General features: G+C 47.1%; 1 protein-coding gene across 4 annotated transcripts in view; it reads right to left on the bottom strand.

Annotated features, from left to right (window-relative positions):
- Window positions 1-5102: 5102 nt before the first annotated feature.
- PPP1R8 (protein phosphatase 1 regulatory subunit 8) overlaps window positions 5103-18735 on the bottom strand; it is an 81199-nt gene continuing 67566 nt past the window's right edge. For all 4 annotated transcript variants that reach the window (XM_063954548.1, XM_063954551.1, XM_063954549.1 and 1 more), the window contains 2 exons: window positions 6043-6107; window positions 5103-5958 (listed from right to left, as the gene is read on the bottom strand). In XM_063954548.1, coding sequence (XP_063810618.1) covers window positions 5617-5958; window positions 6043-6107 — 407 coding nt within the window. In that variant the 3' untranslated portion in view covers window positions 5103-5616. The remainder of the gene's footprint in view (window positions 5959-6042; window positions 6108-18735) is intronic.

The raw sequence follows: 18735 nt of genomic DNA, 5'->3' as shown, positions 1-18735 counted from the left end.
GAGAGTGATACGCTGTTCAACAACTGTTCTCTCGATCTCGCTTTTATTAGGAGATCGTCCAAGTACGGGATAATTGTGACTCCCTGCTTGCGCAGGAGCACCATCATTTCCGCCATTACCTTGGTGAAAATCCTCGGGGCCATGGAAAGCCCAAACGGCAACGTCTGAAATTGGTAATGACAATCCTGTACAGCAAATCTCAGGAACACCTGATGAGGAGGAGATATGGGGATATGAAGGTATGCATCCTTTATGTCCAGGGACATCATATAATCCCCGCCCTCCAGGCTGGCGATGACCGCTCTGAGCGATTCCATCTTGAATTTGAACCTTTTCAAGTATAGGTTTAAGGATTTTAAATTCAGAATGGGTCTGACCGAACCGTCCGGTTTCGGGGCCACAAACAGGGATGAGTAATAACCCATCCCCTGCTGAAGCAGGGGAACTTTGACCACCACTTGTTGAAGACACAATTTTTGAATTATATTTAAAACTATCTCCCTCTCTGGGGAAGAAGCTGGTAGGGCCGATTTGAAAGACCGGCGAGGAGGCACCTCTTCGAATTCCAGCTTGTAACCCTGGGAAACAATATCTATTGCCCAGGAATCCACCTGTGATTGAACCCAGACGTGGCTGAAAGACGTGCCCCCACTGGGGCGGACTCCCTCAGCGCAGCCCCAGCGTCATGCGGTGGATTTTGTAGAAGCCGGGGAGGACTTCTGCTCCTGGGAACTAGCTGTAGTTGGCAGCTTTTTCCCCCTGCCCTTACCACTGGCAAGAAAAGAAGATCCCCGTACTCTCTTGGATTTATGCGACCGAAAGGACTGCATCTGATAATGAGGCGTTTTCTTAGGCTGTGAGGAAACATAAGGCAAAAAAGTTGTTGATTTACCTGCAGTAGCTGTGGAAACCAGGTCCGTGAGACCTTCCCCAAATAAGTCCTCACCCTTGTAAGGCAAAACCTCCATATGCCTCTTCGAGTCGGCATCACCCGTCCATTGTCGGGTCCATAGGGCTCGCCTAGCAGAAATTGCCATAGCGTTGGCTCTGGAACCCAGCATCTCTCATATATAGGACAGCATCCTTAAGATGACCCAGGGTCAATAAAATGGTTTCCTTATCCAGCGTATCAATATCAGCAGATAAGGTATCTGTCCATGCTGCAACAGCGCTACAAACCCAAGCCGACGCTATCGCCGGTCTGAGTAACGTACCAGTATGTCCACCCTTGGGGAGGATTCCCACCGTATCCTGTCCTTAGCCGGGAAAAGATACGCCATTAGAATCCTTTTGGGAATCTGCAGTTTTTTGTCTGGAGTTTCCCAAGCCCTTTCAAACAACTCGTTTAGCTCATGTGAAGGGGGAAAAGTAACCTCAGGCTTCTTTTCTTTAAACATGTGGACCCTCGTGTCAGGTACAGAGGGGTCATCTGTTATATGCAACACATCTTTTATTGCAATAATCATATAATGAATACTTTTTGCCAACCTTGGATGCAACTTCGCATCATCGTAGTCGACACTGGTGTCAGAATCCGTGTCGGTATCAGTGTCTACAACTTGGGATAGTGGGCGCTTTTGAGACCCAGACGGTCCCTGCGACATAGTGAAAGTCAGGGCTTGACTCCCTGTACATTCCCTGGACTCCGCTTTGTCCAGCCTTTTGTGCAATAAATTCACATTTGCATTTAAAACATTCCACATATCCAGTCAGGTGTCGGCGTTGCCGACGGAGACACCACACATTTGCTCCACCTCCTCCCTAGAAGAGCCTTCCGCTTCAGGCATGCCAACACACGCGTACCGACACCCCACACACTCAGGGAAATCTCTAATCTGGAGACAGTTTCCCAACAAGGCCCTTTGGAGAGACGGAGAGAGTATGCCAGCACACACCCAGCGCCACTGACCCTGGAAAAAAAATCCCAGATATATAGAGCGCATATATATATATATATATATATATATATATATATATATATATATATATATATATATAAGTCTGGCCAGTCCTAGGGGTTTAAAATTGCTGCCCAGGGCGCCCCCCTGCGCCCATCAGTGCCTGCCTTGTGTGTTGTGTGTGGGAGCAATGGCGCGCAGCGGTACCGCTGCGCGTTACCTCAGCGAAGATCTGAAGTCTTCTGCCGCCTCTGAAGTCTTCTATCTTCCGGCTCTGTGAGGAGGACGGCGGCGCGGCTCTGGGACGACCGGCGAGGGGAGACCTGCGTCTCCGACTCCCTCTGGAGCTAATTGTGTCCAGTAGCCTAAGAAGCAGAGCCTAGCATTTAAGTAGGTCTGCTTCTCTCTCCTCAGTCCCACGATGCAGGGAGCCTGTTGCCAGCAGGGCTCCCTGAAAATAAAAAACCTAACAAAATTCTTACTTTCAGAGAAACTCAGGAGAGCTCCCCTGTAGTGCACCCAGTCTCCTCTGGGCACAGTATCAAACTGAGGTCTGGAGGAGGGGCATAGAGGAAGGAGCCAGTGCACACCCATAGCTAAAGTTCTTTTTAGTGCCCATGACTCCTGCGGAGCCCGTCTATTCCCCATGGTCCTTACGGAGTCCCCAGCATCCTCTAGGACGTAAGAGAAAACAAATTCATGCACTCATCTCTCGCATCCATTATTGTAATAGTCTCTGATGTCACCCACTGGTGTTCCCCAAAACAGACTTTTACCATTACAATCCATTTTAAAAGCAGCTGCAAGGCTGATCTATCTTGCTAAATGTTCGTCTGCTGCTCCGCTCTGTCAGTCCCTCTATTGGTTACCTGTGCTCTACCAAATTCAATCTAAAAATACTTTTACTTACACATAAGGCTATTGATCAAACATGTCTTCTCTTACCTAAAAATGCATCTCCCAACTAGACCTCTACGCTCTGCTCAAGATTTTGCATCTCACAACCACGCACATTACCTGATCGCTTTCTCGGTTACAGGTCTTTTTCAGGGTGCACCCACTCTGTGGATTGCACTCCCATGCACAATAACACTTTCCTCTATGTCTCCAAACCTTCAAGTGTTCCCTGAAAACTCACCTCTTCAGGCAAGCTCATCAATTCCAGAACTGCCCCCATTACCTCCATAAGCTAGCTTACCCAACACACTTCCTCATTACCGGAGGTTCCCAACCACTGTCCTCATGGTAATAGTCCTGGGTAAGGATAGACATACTTGAACAGATGGGACAATTTGATTAAGCATGCACAAACATGGATATCACTAAAACCCGTACTGTTAGTATGCCTTGAGGACAGATGTTGGGAAACATTGCTCTATACAGTTTACACTTAATTTTACATATTTTCTCTTTCTTTACTTTAACATCCTGTTAGGCCTACATTGTTGTGTGACTGGATCATAAAGCCCACCAAGAACCTCTGCAATCTGGCTGGACCGATATGCAATATGTAGCACTTAACTGTGTGCATCTTTGCTCATTTCCCTACAGATTGTAAGCCCTATTCGGGTTCACTACGATATTCCGGCAGCCGGGCTCCCGGCGACCAGCATACCGGCGCCGGGAGCCCGACCGCCGGCTTACTGACAGTGTGGCGAGCGCAAATGAGCCCCTTGCGGGCTCGCTACGCGCGCCACACTATTTTATTCTCCCTCCAGGGGGGTCGTGGACCCCCACGAGGGAGAATAAGTGTCGTATGCCGGCTGTCGGGTTCCCGGCGCCGGTATACTGAGCGCCGGGAGCCCGACCGCCGGCATACTGAAGACCACCCCCCTATTCCTGTCTGTCTTATTAGCCAGCCTTGTTTTTATCACTGATTTCATTTGTAAACTGCAACTGAATATGCTGACACCAGGATAAGGCTTAACACTAACTCATAAACCGAATATGAAAAATAAACATCTTAAATTGAACTTACCTTACTTATAAATACTAATTCAAGAAATTTCAATATATGAACTCTGGTTATTCTGCACAAATAAACTTCAATCAATGATTGCTTATACCAATAAAACTGGAATGTCATTTTTCGGCATGCATCATCTTTCATTCTTACCACAGCTAATAAAATCAGAGAAACAACCAAAACGACACTCAAAATTCAGTTATATTAAATGATAGTGCGTAAAATTTTAAGTGAGCAATGCAGCTGGAAGTCATGTACCCTGGTGTACATCTCAATTCATGCCCAAAGACAAGACACCTTAGCCATGTTTTGAAACCCAATTTTTCAAATTCAATTGCAAACAATATCGATATTGTTCAGCGACGTCACCCGGCCACCACCTTGAACATGTGGTTTTGGACAATATAGCCAAAACTGACCTGACTCCGTGGGAGTACACACCGCTAATGATATTGTGCATACACACTGGACGATATTACAAACTATATTGCTCAGAAGGATCAAAATTAGCAATATCATTTAAAATGGGTGGTATTCATGTGACCGCCGGTCAACTGACCGACAGTCACATGACCTCCTCCACCAGCCCGACGGAACTCTATCCCGATGGTCGGCATGCCGACCAACAGGGACTATTTCCACTCGTGGGTATCCACGACACCCATAGAGTGGGAATAGAACCCGTGGCGAGCGCAGCGAGCCCGCAAGGGGCTTGCTGCACTCGCCCCTCCCCGTCGGGATCCCGGCGGCGGTAAGCTGACCGGCGGTCTCCTGACCGCCAGTCAGCAGTACTACACCCATTTAAAAATATCGCTTAGTGTGTACCCAGCTTAAAATTGTTAGTATCTCCTAAACTCATTATACAGTACTGCACAGCTGAGTTGCAATTGTTCTTGATAATAATCAGGCTCACTGTTGAAAGGACATGTCCAATAAAAACAAAAAATTCACGTTAACCTCATTCAATGGGTGGAATTCAAATGTTTGAAAAGTCGGTTGGGTGTCTGTTTTTTCCCGTCTATTAGATAGGAAAAAACATACTCCCAACTGACTTTTCAAACATTTGAATCTCCCCCATTGAGAGCAACACAAACTTTGAATATCTATTAAGGTGGACTGCAGGAACTAAGCATCTCTAGAAGATTTAACTTCTATTGTTCGTCCACATACAGGGTTGGGGGGTATAACTCAATATTTTCTGCAATGTGTGTATAGAAATACAGACAGTATAACATGAGTAAAACAAGTTTTACATACATATATTTAAAACTAATTCACATATACAAAATCCATAGCTGTACATATGTATGCAGGTCTACTTAGACCATTTCCCAAAAAGAACAAAACAAAAAATATATATACACACACGCAAACGTTTGTTTGGTAATATTGGTCCATTTGTTGCAGTTCTCCACTTTTAGGTCACATTCACGGCGGTAACTGCACAGATGCTCATCACCGCTATAGAAGGGAGTGCACATCGTGGGTACTCCTCCTCTAGTGCAACAGATTTATCATCAGGAGTACAGACACAGCGTTAATATAAAGTGAGTTCAGATCAAAAGGATATTTCAACATTTAAATGGATTAATTTATTGACATATCCTACTCCCTGCCCCTAATGTACCAGCTAAGGGTCACTAAGATAGATCTCATTTCTGTGGAGAAGTGTAAAACAAATATAAATCGCCGGTTTAAAAGTCCCTATCCCCATTTGAAATTTCTGTGCCACCATAGTTTGGCTTGGGTCTTTTATATAAGAGGAGTAGGCTTTTTCCCTGGCCAGGCTTCCTTTGCATACTTCTTTTTTTTGGGCTCATTAACAGCCTCTGAAATAAAGCTGGATGCAGTGGGTGCTGCTGTGATAGGGACAGCTGTTGGTGTGGTTGGGGCAATATCCACATCTGGTGCCAAGTTGGGGAATGGCATGCCACCCATTAATGCTGTACCATGGCCACCAGCAGTCTGTGCTCCAGCTTCAGCATGGGTAGGAGGGAGACCACCATACAAGCCTCCAGAATATGGAAAGTTCTGCACACGACGCCCTACAGAGTCTTCTAGACTGAGCGATCCAGAGGTTTCCATTTTTTTCTTCTGTAAAAACAAACAATTTTCAATAGATGAAAAGGACAAAATGGGGAAAGGCAGAATATATCAGTGACCTGAAAAGAAATTTACCTTCACAGGAACGACAGCAGTCTGCACCATATTCCTGAAGCGTCCAACTGAAGGGTCCACATCCTCTGTTGGGGAAAAATAAAATGTGTTCCAAAGTTCATAGTGTAACTGTCTGCCAAAGACCTAACTTTTCTGACTTAGCTATTACACATTTTAAAAATGTCAAAAAAATCAACACAAACCACCACACTACTAAACAAAGTAAAATGAGTGTCATACTCAGCTTGGCCTGGACGCACACATTTCTGGAATCATAAATGCCTATCAAAGGTCACACACACACACACACACACACACACACACACACACACACACACACACACACAACTCTCAGCTTGCTCCCATCTTAATATCCATATATTAACCTGTACCAAAAACATCTGCTTTTAGTATGCAGTGCAGGCTATTTATTTTACCTTGATTTGTACTTGATCTTAACTACAGCAGTGACTGTAGAAATAACCCTATTTTAATCAGCACATTTGAGAATACATACTATAAACACATACATCCTGGGAGGTTTACAAGCCTCCCAGGATGCACTGGGCTCCTCTCCCCTCATACTCCACCCCCATGCTCAGGCACTTCAGTTTTAGGTAACAAGCCCAAAGCAAGAGCTGGAGATGAAAATGAAGAATGGTACACATAGGAAATCACACTCTTAGATAAGAGAAGGGAACTGGTGACCATAAAGGCAACCCATTGTAGCTAAGTGCGTCAGGGTGGGCGCCCTGTTGATGCCATGGACCTAGAAGAAAAAATTAACGGAGGCAAGTTTTACCATAACTTTCTTTTCTTCTTCAGGGGCCATGGTCTCCACAGGGAATACCTTATTGGGATGTCCCAAAGCAGTTGTAATAAGGAGAGAACATTCCTAAGCTGAAAGGAAGTTGCAGGTTGCATCCTGAGAGGCAAACTTCTGAAAGGCATAAAACCTAAGAAACGTGTGGGCAGAAGACCACGTAGCAGCCTTGCATAATTGTTCAGCATGCGCTTCATGGTGTACTAATCTAAAAAAGGGGAGGTAGAGGACTGCTGCGCCTCAGAGAGCTGCAGTAGGGATACCAACAGATGATCACTCAATCACCCTGGAACACAATGCACAAGAAAATAAGGGATCCCTTCTGCGCTCATCCAACAACAATAAACAGTAATGCAATAAATGATAGGTTCCCAATGGATAAGTCTATGACTAAATTATAGTCTCTTTTAGTTCTTATACAAAGCGGAAGTGCTGGATGTAGGAAGACTCAATGCATACCGTACTCACAAGGAGTCGTGGTATGTCCCGCATGTAGAGGTGTCTTAAGTCGCTTGGTTCTTCTTTACCTTCTCCGAGGTGGAAAGTTCTTATCCTCGTAGTTGGATGACCTTAAATGCAGAGATTTGACCCATCTGGCTCCGCTACCGGTTCGCCCTCCCTGCCGTCCCCGGCTGCTGCTGCTGCGGGCGGTGGCACTGACTGGACGGGTCGCTGTATCTCCGAACTTGTTTGCAGAGCTCTCATGCCAAGTTTGTTTTCACCGCCCACTGACCATGAAAGACCCATAGAGCGAGTCGAGTGAGCAGAAACTGTACTTGGAACAGGAAGATCAGCCTGCGTGTAAGACTGTCCTGGTGGAATATCAAAAAGGGGAAGCGACAGGAGAGAGCTCTCAAGTCAGAGACTCTTCGGGCTGAAGCTATAGCCAGGGAAAAGTGTGTCTTGGTGGTGAGCCACTTGAGGTCCACCGTCTTCAAAGGTTCAAAAGAAGTCCGTTGTAAGGCCCAAGGAACCAAGACAGACCCCGCAGAGCAACCGGAGGGATGAATGGAAGCTGTATCCGGAGTACCCCCTGGAGGAAGGTACGCACATCTGGTAAGGGAGCCAGTCTCTGCTGGAACCAGACGACGGACAAGGCCGAGGCCTGGACCTTCAGAGAAGCCAAGCAAAAACCCATGGTAAGGCCTGCCTGTAAGAAGGCCAGCAGCTGAGGAATCCTGAGAACTTTAGGATTGTAGTTACGAGGAGCACACCACTGGAAGTAGGAGTGCCAGATAGAGTAATTATATATATATATATATATATATATATATATATATATATATATACATATATACTGAGGCTGGTTTCCAAGCCCAAAGCATAGTTTGAACCACCGCCCTAGAAAAAAACCATTGTCCATTAGGGGGAAGGGGGATGTCTCAAAAGCCACACCATCAAATACCAGCGAGACAGGTCCAGATGTAGGCAGTGCACCTAAGAGAGCAGGTACGGATGGAGAAACAAAGGGAAGGGCTTGTCTATGGAGAGACATTGAAGATCCGTGAACCAGTGGCGTCTGGACCATGCCGGAGCCACGAGGATAAACATGATGCTGTCCTCCTTGAACGTGCAAATTACTCTGGGAATGAGAGACATTGGAGGAAAGAGATAGGCCAGACGACAGGTCCATGGGACTGTGAGCGCGCCCACAAAGCTTACTATCGGATCTCCTGTCCCCGTACACTGCGACTTTGCGGTTGTGTCTGGAGGCCATGAGATCCACGTCTGGAATACCCCATTGTGTACCAGACGCTGAAACACGTCTGGATGGAGAGACCACTTTCCGGCGTGAACATCCTTTCGACTGAGAAAGTCTGCTTCCCAGTTGAGGACTCCCGGAATGAACAGACGAGAATCCGAGTTACTTCATGCATCGCTTCCACACTGCGAGTGCCTCTCTGACTATCTATATAAGCCACTACCATGGCGTTGTCTGACTGGATTTGTGCCAGAGAACCCTGTAGAAGGTCCTGAGCCATATGGAGGGCCCGGTACACTACATGAAGCTCCAGGACGTTGATCGGGAGATCCTTTTCTGTCAGACCAGCGACCCTGAAAGGAATCCAGAATGGTCACCCCTTGTCCAGGTTGGATGTTTGAAGTCAAAAGAGGGACGCCTGAATATCCAGCGGCAGTATCAATGTTTCAGATTAATCTGTTGTGGTAGATCATTCCATTTGGAGAGTGCGACGACACAGCCTGCACTTTAGTGTCGCACACGCAGTTACTTTCCTAGCCCTGGTCCTACCCATGGACTCCAATAACTGCAGATATGTTATTAGTTATATACTAGGCAATATTGGATTGTGTTATTTTGTACAGTTATATTTTATCTGTTATATTTAGAATATGTAGTTTATTTGGTTATACAGTGTTCAATGTTTGTAATTGTTAACAGGAATAAGTCTAGGCCAGAGTGTTATTTAACATAGTTAAAACAATTCATTGTAATCTGAGTGCCCTAGCTCTCCAATCAGATGTGATTAGGATGAGTAGGTTAAGTAGTAACCAGGTTATGTATGAAGCTGCAGGTAATCTGATCCTATGCACACCATTGTGCACAGGAGCCCATATACCTCGTCTCCACTCCTCTGTGACCTCATAACTGAACTGCTTGTGTTATGAATAGACAGGGTAGGGTATAACAAAAAAAAAAAAGGAGCAGTGAGCTCTACTGGTGGGGGGAGAGATCTGCACAGAAGATTCAGAAAGTAGATGGACTTTTGAAGTACAGGAGCTGACTAGGCATTGTGGTGCCGTCAGTGGCGAGAACTCATGGTGAAGGGCGCTGTGCGAGCTGGTATCCCAGGCCAGGATACACAGGAATATTATCGTTGTGTAACAGCAGAAGACCACAGGTGTCTGTACTCCTATACTTCTGTGGGAACTTGGTAAGATTCCATCCTGGCTTGCAATTGTTAATGTTATTGTATACTGTGTGTGTATATTTACAATAAAGGGTGTTTGCCATTTTACTGAATTGTTTACCTGAGCGATCAGAGAATCCGTATCCTCACAGAGTATCAGGTGCTGTAGAGGCATGGTGTGAAATTAGGCGTATTCCACCATGTCGAAGGTGGATACCATGGAACCTAGGGTCTGCATTGTCGAATGGATCGAGACTTGTTGCTGGTGAAGTAGATTGTGGATAAGCAACTGTACTACTGCCACCTTGACCTGAGGAAGATGCATTGTAAGTAGGCATATGGCAGCGCACCTAGGTGAGCACCCTCTGAGACAAGATGAGCAAGAAATTGGCCCAATTAATCAGCCATCCGAGATTCTGCTGGAATGACATTGTATTCGAATTCCCTGTCTCTGGAAGTGAGCCGCCATCCCCGCCTTGAGCTTGGTGAACACACTGGGAGCTGTGGACAGGCCGAAGGGAAGGCCTTGGAATTGGAAATGCTGACGTACGACAGCAAAGCGGAGATACCGTGATGACAGGGTGCTCTAGGTACACATCCTGTATATCCAGGGAGACCAGATAATCCCTGGGCTGCATAGCTAGTGTCAAAGTCGAAAAATATTGAAATGCATACACCCTGTACTAACCCCATGCACATGCCCGCTGCGCGTGCACTCGGTCCGCCGTGCGTGCACATATCCGCAATTTGCGTAGGATCGCTCCTGCGATCATGCGCGTGGTATGGGTATTTACGGCGGAGTTTGTGAGCGCGTGGAGGGTTATTAGAACATTACATATTTAACCCAAATAGTGCATTTTGTACACATAGTTCCCCTACACCACATCAGCGAGTATCAACAGTTTAAACAGTTCCAGGACTAAGGGATTCGCCTTTGCATGATAGGAAGGGTCAGATAAAGGTTGGAAGGTGATGTCTAGTATCCAGCTGTAGGGTATTTTAAGGGTAACATTCCGGTGTTGGTTAGAGAAATATCGCATGTTCCAGCGTATAGTTATGTGCAAAAGTAGAATATAGATATTAACTGTATTTACTGTATATTATGTATGCGGCGGGAATCCAGAGGATACCACCCACAAGAGCAGTTGAGAAAGACATAGCCCACCTTTTCAAATCAACCTATGACCTCTCCTGTAATGAAAAGACACATCTCAGTGTCCAATGGACAATGAGATTACAGTGACCATTGTATTATGTATGTAAGTTGTGTATAAAAAGCCCGTTGCTGCCTGGCTGGTCAGAAGACTCAACGCTTTCTACCTGACAAGCGGAGGACCGGCCGGGTTGCGCTTGCGAACATTCTCACGTATGTACATTCTCTGTAGCCATTATTCTGTTTAGATTTATCTTGTTAGCCTGTAGTGTATGATTTGTACTGTTTTACCTTTTGAAATAACCCACAGAGGCCTTAGAACCCTGTGGTTACAACTACAAATCGGTGTTGTGTCCTCACTTTCCTGCAAGGGTTTAAAGCATATTTAACTGTATAAGGTTTTAAGTATTGATAAGGTGTGCGCACTGCGGGTACTTTATACCGCCAGCGCTACTTAAGGTTTAAGGTATAACATCGTTGCAGTACTTTGCTGCTAAGGGTTTAAAGTGTAATCATATCATTACATTGTATCACTAACAAGGTTTAAAGGTTAGCAATTGTGTGTGCGTGCACTGTGCGTACTCTGTACACTCAGCGCGGCGTGTGGACGCCAAGTACGTACCACGTACGGGACTCTGTACGCAAATAGCGTACAAAGTGCGTAGCACGTGTATTCAGTCTAACGGCCATAGCGGCTCCACGGTAAAAGTGTATCTAGAGGTATAGCTTTATGGTTTAAGATAGTATCGACAATATCACTGGGACAATGGAACAGAGAATCACCATACAAAATTTGGGTACCTTGATATACAGTATTTGTTGAGCAACTTCAGATTTAGAATGGGGCGGTATGACCCATTTGATTTCTGAACCAAAAAGATTGTAGAATAGAATCCCTGGCCCTGTTGAGAACGGGAACAGAGATAAAGACACCCAACTGTAGCAGAGAGAGAATGACTCCCTTCAGCACCTGTGCTTTGCCAAGGTCTGTCGATTAAGTGGTAGGAAAGTAAAGTCTGGGGGGACTCTTCAGGAAGGAGAGAGTGCACCTGTGAAAGACCACTTCTTGGACCCTGGCATCTGTGGTGATTTGACACCATGCATGGGCGATATGAAGAAGTTGGCCTTCCATTCCCATTTTGGGTTTGGAAGCCTTGACTGTTTGAGATGGACATGGAAAGGTCTGACCCTTGGCTTTGCCCTGTGCACCAAAATGACGAAGTTCTAAGCCGCACTGAAGAAGCCGAAGGTAGGCAAGCTGTCTTGGAGGTTGCCAGTTTCTCGTCACTCTTGTACAGTTCCGGTCCAAATAGGAAATTGCCCGTGTACAGCAGAGCTTCCAGGACCTTCGTGGCATCCGAATCCGCTTTCCATGAACAGAGCCACAATATGCGGCGTGCTGCATTGGAAACAGTGGAGGCTTTGGGAGGTAAAACAGGACAAGCAGCCTCACCAACGTAGTAGGCCGCATCCCTGACATTGGCAATAAGAGACAAATGTTCCGTAGTAGGCTCAGATATGAAGTGGCGTTCAAGGTTGTCAACCCAAGTTTTAATGACAATAGATATCCAGGCTGTATCCGTAATCGGTCTGGCTGTGGCTCCTGTAAGGGAGTACAAAGATTTAAGACACGCATCCAGTTGTCTATCCGGCAATTCCTTAAGAGAGGACACAGTTGGGATATGGAGGATGGAACTTTTAATTAAATGTGTCCCACGAGCACCTACCGGAGGTGGATTTTGCCCATTTTGCACAGTCAGATTCGGGTAACGGGTAAAAAGGAGTGAGCTTTTTAGGAACCATACATTTCTTAGGAGTTTTCCAAGCCTCATTCCTAGCTTCCGAGAAGTTATCAGTGTGGAAACTCCGCTACCACTTCCTTCTGTCGCTTGCGCAGAGGATCCTCAGACAGGTTTAATTGAAGTGAGAAATTAACCGCCCTAATTTATGCAGCCACATGAAATGTGGGGTTTACCTCCTCATCCACTGAGAGGCATTCTGCATCAGAAATCTCAGCTTGATCTGCCGCCACAGATGATTCTGCAGTGGGAGCAGCCCAACGCCCCACTATTGCTTGCGGTTGGATGTCAAGGGCCATGGTAAAATAGTCCGATAATATAATAAATGGGTCCTACCTCAGGATGAGATCATTACACTACTGCAGCATATCCAAGATGCTGCAAATTTTATGGAGTGATGCAGTAAAGGAATTATGTCTCTTTAATGGCCGTACCACGGCTATGGCAGTCTCGGCTCGCAGAGCCCTGTGGCTGCGGCAGTGGTCAGCAGATGCTGATTCCAAAAGAGGTGTTGAGAACCTTCCTTTTACAGGGGATGGACTGTTTGGAGAATAACTGAACAAGTGGATATCTCAGGCGACAGTAGGTAAGTCTACTAATCTGCAGTCTGCTGCGCCTCCTGCTAGACGTCCCTACCCTTGGCCCTCTCTGCAGTCCTTTCGTGTGACAAAATTCAGAGGCAGAGCCAGAGGTGCATCCAATGCTGCTAGAGGAACTTGCGGTAAGTCCCGTAAACCAGCAGCTGCTGGAGCTCTGGACCAGGCCTCCAGATCCTCATCCACGATGCCTTCTGCGTGATGGTCGACCCCAGCAGCAAGAGGACTTCCAGGTGTCCTGCTGGGATAGAGATAGATATATATATATATAAAAATATATATGAGAGAGAGAGAGAGAGAGAGAGAGAGAGAGAGAGAGAGAGAGAGAGAGAGAGAGAGAGAGAGAGAGAGAGAGAGAGAGAGAGAGAGGGCGCTACCTCTCAGAAACTTCAAGGTCGCCCTTACCAGCTTCTCTTGTATCAAGAGTTACCTTGCAAAAAGCCATTCAAAAACTGCTTTCCACAGGAGTTATTGATCCGGTACCTCCTCCGCTGCACACAAAGGGATTTTACTAAAGCCACTTTGTGGTTCCGAAGCCGGACGGCTTGGTACGGACGATCTTGAACCTCAAATCCCTGAACCCGTCTCTTCATGTGTTAAAATTCAAAATGGAATCCTTAAGGGCTGTGATCTCCGGTCTGGAGGAGAGGGAGTTCCTGGTATCCCTGGATATCAAGGATGCATACCTTCATATCCCAATATGTCCCCCTCATCAGGCGTACCTCGGTTCACTGTACTGGATCACCACTTCCAGTCCTTACCCTTTGGTCTCTCCACAGCTCCAAGGGTATTCACAAAAGTCATGGCAAAGATGATGCTGCAATTGCGCAAGATGGGAGTCAATCCAGGCTATGGTCCGCTCGGTGCTCAGACCCTGCAAGATCTCAATTCATCTTTGCATTCGCTTGCTGGACAAGATGGTAGCCTCCTACGAGGCACTACAGCACGGCAGATTTCATGCGTGTCTGTTCCAGCTGGAACTTCTGGATGAGTGGTCAGGATCACACCTGCACATGTCCATGAGCATAACTATTTCGCCAAAAGCACGGATCTCCCTGTTATGGTGGCTACAAGTCTCTCACCCGGTGGAGGTTCGGAGTTTCAGTACATAGTCTTGGCCTCTACTGACAACGGATGCCAGCCTCCGGTGTTGGACGGCTGTGACCCAGGCGGCCCAGTTCCAGGGGAAATGGTCGAGTCAGGAATCTGCACTTCAAATAAATATCCTGGAACTCAGGGCAATTTACAATGCTCGTCTGCAAGCCTCCTATCTCCTTTGGAATCAGACCATCCAGGTACAGTCAGACAACGCCACGGCGGTGGCATACATCAACTGAGAGGGAGGAACAAGAAGCAGGGCCGCAATACTAGAGGTGTCAAGGACACTCCTCTGGGTGGAAGCTAACGCAAGCACCATCTCAGTCATATTCATTCCAGGAGTGGACAACTGGGAAGCAGACTTCCTCAGCAGGCACAACCTCCACCCTCAGGTGTTCCACCAACTGGATCACCGGTGGGGCTGTCCGCAGATAGACCTGATGTTCTCGTCTCAACAAGCTCTTCCAGAATGAGGAATCCGCGGGCTGCAGCAGTAGACCCTCCGATGGCTCCGTGGAACTACCAGTTTGTATACCTATTTCCTCCAATCCCTCGCATTCCAAGAGTTCTAAAAAGACTCAAAAGGGAAAGCATTCAGGCAATTCTAATTGCCCCGGATTGGCCTCGACGGGCCTGGTATGTGGACCTCCTGACCATGTCTCTGGAGAAACCCTGGCCTCTGCCGCTACTCAAGGACCTTCTTTAACAAGGACCATTCGTCTATCCAGACTTACTGCGACTACGTTTGACGGCTTAGAAGTTGAGAGGGAGATCCCGACTAGAAAAGGTCTCCCATCCAAGGTTGTTTCCACTATGGTCCAGGCCCGTAAGGTGGTCACGTTCAATCATTACCCCTGTATCTGGAAGAAATATGTCTCATGGTGCGAGGGTAGAAAATAGCCTCCTGGGAATTTTGACTTGGACGTTTTCTACTTTTTTTGCAAGCAGGTGTGGATAAGGGTATACGGTTAGGCTCCATCAAAGTTCCGATTTCGGCTCTCTCTAGCTTCTTCCAGAAACAACTAGCGGTACTACCAGAAGTACAGACTTTCCTCAAGGGTGTTCTTCATATTCAGCCACCCTTTGCGACTCCCACAGCTCCATGGGATCTCAATGTGGTCTTGATTTTTCTCCAGATGGACTGATTTGAACCCTTACACAGGGTAGACTTGAAATATCTAACGTGGTAGTTGCTGGTTTTAGCCTCTGCAAGACATGTATCAGAATTGGGGGCCTTATCCTGTAAGAGCCCATATTTGATATTTCACGAGGACAGGGCAGAACTCAGGACTCGCCCGCAGTTTTTGCCGAAAGTGGTATCTACTTTGCATATTAATCAACCGATAGTGGTCTGGTACTGTCTGACACATCGGTTGCTCCAAAGTCCTTGGATGTTGTGAGGGCTTTGAGGATTTACGTCAAGAGGACAGCTTGTCAGAGGAAGTCTGACTCCTTTTTTTCCCTTTATGATGCTATCAAAATTGGTTGTCCTGCTTCTAAGCAGTCCATTGCTCATTGGCTCAGGTTGACCATTCAACAAGCCTATTCTTCGGCAGCATTGCCGCTTCAGAGTTCTATCCAGGCCCACTCCACGCGGTCGGTGGGTTCTTCCTGGGCAGCTGCCCGGGGCATCTCCGCCTTACAGTTGTGTCGGGTAGCTACTTGGTCTGTTTCAAACATGTTAGTAAAATTCTACAGGTTCGACACCGTGGCAGTTTTACAGGGGTCTTGGCACTCTCCCACCCGTTCTGGGAGCTTTGGGACTTCCCCATGGTACTAATGTCACCCCAGTATCTACTAGGACGTTAGAGAAAATAATAAGATTTTACTTACCGATAAATCTATTTCTCGGAGTCCGTAGTGGATGCTGGGGTTCCTGAAAGGACCATGGGGGATAGCGGCTCCGCAGGAGACAGGGCACAAAAAGTAAAGCTTTTCCAGATCAGGTGGTGTGCACTGGCTCCTCCCCCTATGACCCTCCTCCAGACTCCAGTTAGGTACTGTGCCCGGACGAGCGTACACAATAAGGGAGGATTTTGAATCCCGGGTAAGACTCATACCAGCCACACCAATCACACCGTACAACTTGTGATCTAAACCCAGTTAACAGTATGATAACAGCGGAGCCTCTGAAAGATGGCTTCCTTCAACAATAACCCGAATTAGTTAACAATAACTATGTACACTTGTTGCAGATAATCCGCACTTGGGATGGGCGCCCAGCATCCACTACGGACTCCGAGAAATAGAATTATCGGTAAGTAAAATCTTATTTTCTCTATCGTCCTAGTGGATGCTGGGGTTCCTGAAAGGACCATGGGGATTATACCAAAGCTCCCAAACGGGCGGGAGAGTGCGGATGACTCTGCAGCACCGAATGAGAGAACTCCAGGTCCTCCTTAGCCAGAGTATCAAATTTGTAAAATTTTACAAACGTGTTCTCCCCTGACCACGTAGCTGCTCGGCAAAGTTGTAATGCCGAGACCCCTCGGGCAGCCGCCCAAGATGAGCCCACCTTCCTTGTGGAGTGGGCCTTTACAGATTTAGGCTGTGGCAGGCCTGCCACAGAATGTGCAAGTTGGATTGTGCTACAGATCCAACGAGCAATCGTCTGCTTAGACGCAGGAGCACCCATCTTGTTGGGTGCATACAATATAAACAACGAGTCAGATTTTCTGACTCCAGCTGTCCTTGCAATATATATTTTTAATGCTCTGACAACGTCCAGTAACTTGGAGTCCTCCAAGTCACTTGTAGCCGCAGGCACTACAATAGGCTGGTTCAGATGAAATGCTGACACCACCTTAGGGAGAAAATGCGGACGAGTCCGCAGTTCTGCCCTATCCGAATGGAAAATCAGATATGGGCTTTTGTAAGATAAAGCTGCCAATTCTGATACTCTCCTGGCCGAAGCCAGGGCTAGAAGCATGGTCACTTTCCATGTGAGATATTTCAAATCCACCTTTTTTAGTGGTTCAAACCAATGAGATTTTAGAAAGTCCAAAACCACATTGAGATCCCACGGTGCCACTGGAGGCACCACAGGAGGCTGTATATGCAGCACTCCCTTAACAAAGGTCTGGACTTCAGGGACTGAAGCCAATTCTTTTTGAAAGAAAATCGACAGGGCCGAAATTTGAACCTTAATAGATCCCAATTTGAGACCCATAGACAATCCTGACTGCAGGAAATGTAGGAATCGACCCAGTTGAAATTCCTCCGTCGGAGCACTCCGATCTTCGCACCACGCAACATATTTTCGCCAAATTCGGTGATAATGTTGCACGGTTACTTCCTTCCTTGCTTTAATCAAAGTAGGAATGACTTCTTCCGGCATGCCTTTTTCCTTTAGGATCCGGCGTTCAACCGCCATGCCGTCAAACGCAGCCGCGGTAAGTCTTGAAACAGACAGGGACCCTGCTGAAGCAAGTCCCTCCTTAGAGGTAGAGGCCACGGATCTTCCGTGATCATCTCTTGAAGTTCCGGGTACCAAGTCCTTCTTGGCCAATCCGGAACCACTAGTATCGTTCTTACGCCTCTTTGCCGTATAATTCTCAGTACTTTTGGTATGAGAGGCAGAGGAGGAAACACATACACCGACTGGTACACCCAAGGCGTTACCAGCGCGTCCACAGCTATTGCATGCGGATCTCTTGACCTGGCGCAATACCTGTCCAGTTTTTTGTTGAGGCGAGACGCCATCATGTCCACCATTGGTCTTTCCCAACGGGTTACCAGCATGTGGAAGACTTCTGGATGAAGTCCCCACTCTCCCGGGTGAAGATCGTGTCTGCTGAGGAAGTCTGCTTCCCAGTTGTCCACTCCCGGGATGAACACTGCTGACAGTGCTATCACATGATTCTCTGCCCAGCGAAGAATCCTTGCAGCTTCTGCCATTGCACTCCTGCTTCTTGTGCCGCCCTGTCTGTTCACATGGGCGACTGCCGTGATGTTGTCCGACTGGATCAACACCGGTTTTCCCTGAAGCAGAGGTTCCGCCTGGCTTAGAGCATTGTATATTGCTCTTAGTTCCAGAATGTTTATGTGAAGAGACGTTTCCAGGCTCGTCCATACTCCCTGGAAGTTTCTTCCTTGTGTGACTGCTCCCCAGCCTCTCAGGCTGGCGTCCGTGGTCACCAGGATCCAATCCTGTATGCCGAATCTGCAGCCCTCCAATAGATGAGCACTCTGCAACCACCACAGAAGAGACACCCTTGTCCTTGGAGACAGGGTTATCCGCAGGTGCATCTGAAGATGCGACCCTGACCATTTGTCCAACAGATCCCTTTGGAAAATTCTTGCGTGGAATCTGCCGAATGGAATTGCTTCGTAAGAAGCCACCATTTTTCCCAGGACTCTTGTGCATTGATGTACC

The sequence above is a fragment of the Pseudophryne corroboree genome, chromosome 2 (assembly GCF_028390025.1).
Source record: "Pseudophryne corroboree isolate aPseCor3 chromosome 2, aPseCor3.hap2, whole genome shotgun sequence".
In the NCBI taxonomy this organism is placed as follows: domain Eukaryota; kingdom Metazoa; phylum Chordata; class Amphibia; order Anura; family Myobatrachidae; genus Pseudophryne; species Pseudophryne corroboree.
Note: the sequence above shows the minus strand (reverse complement) of the source record. Positions and strands in the feature narration are given on the sequence as shown.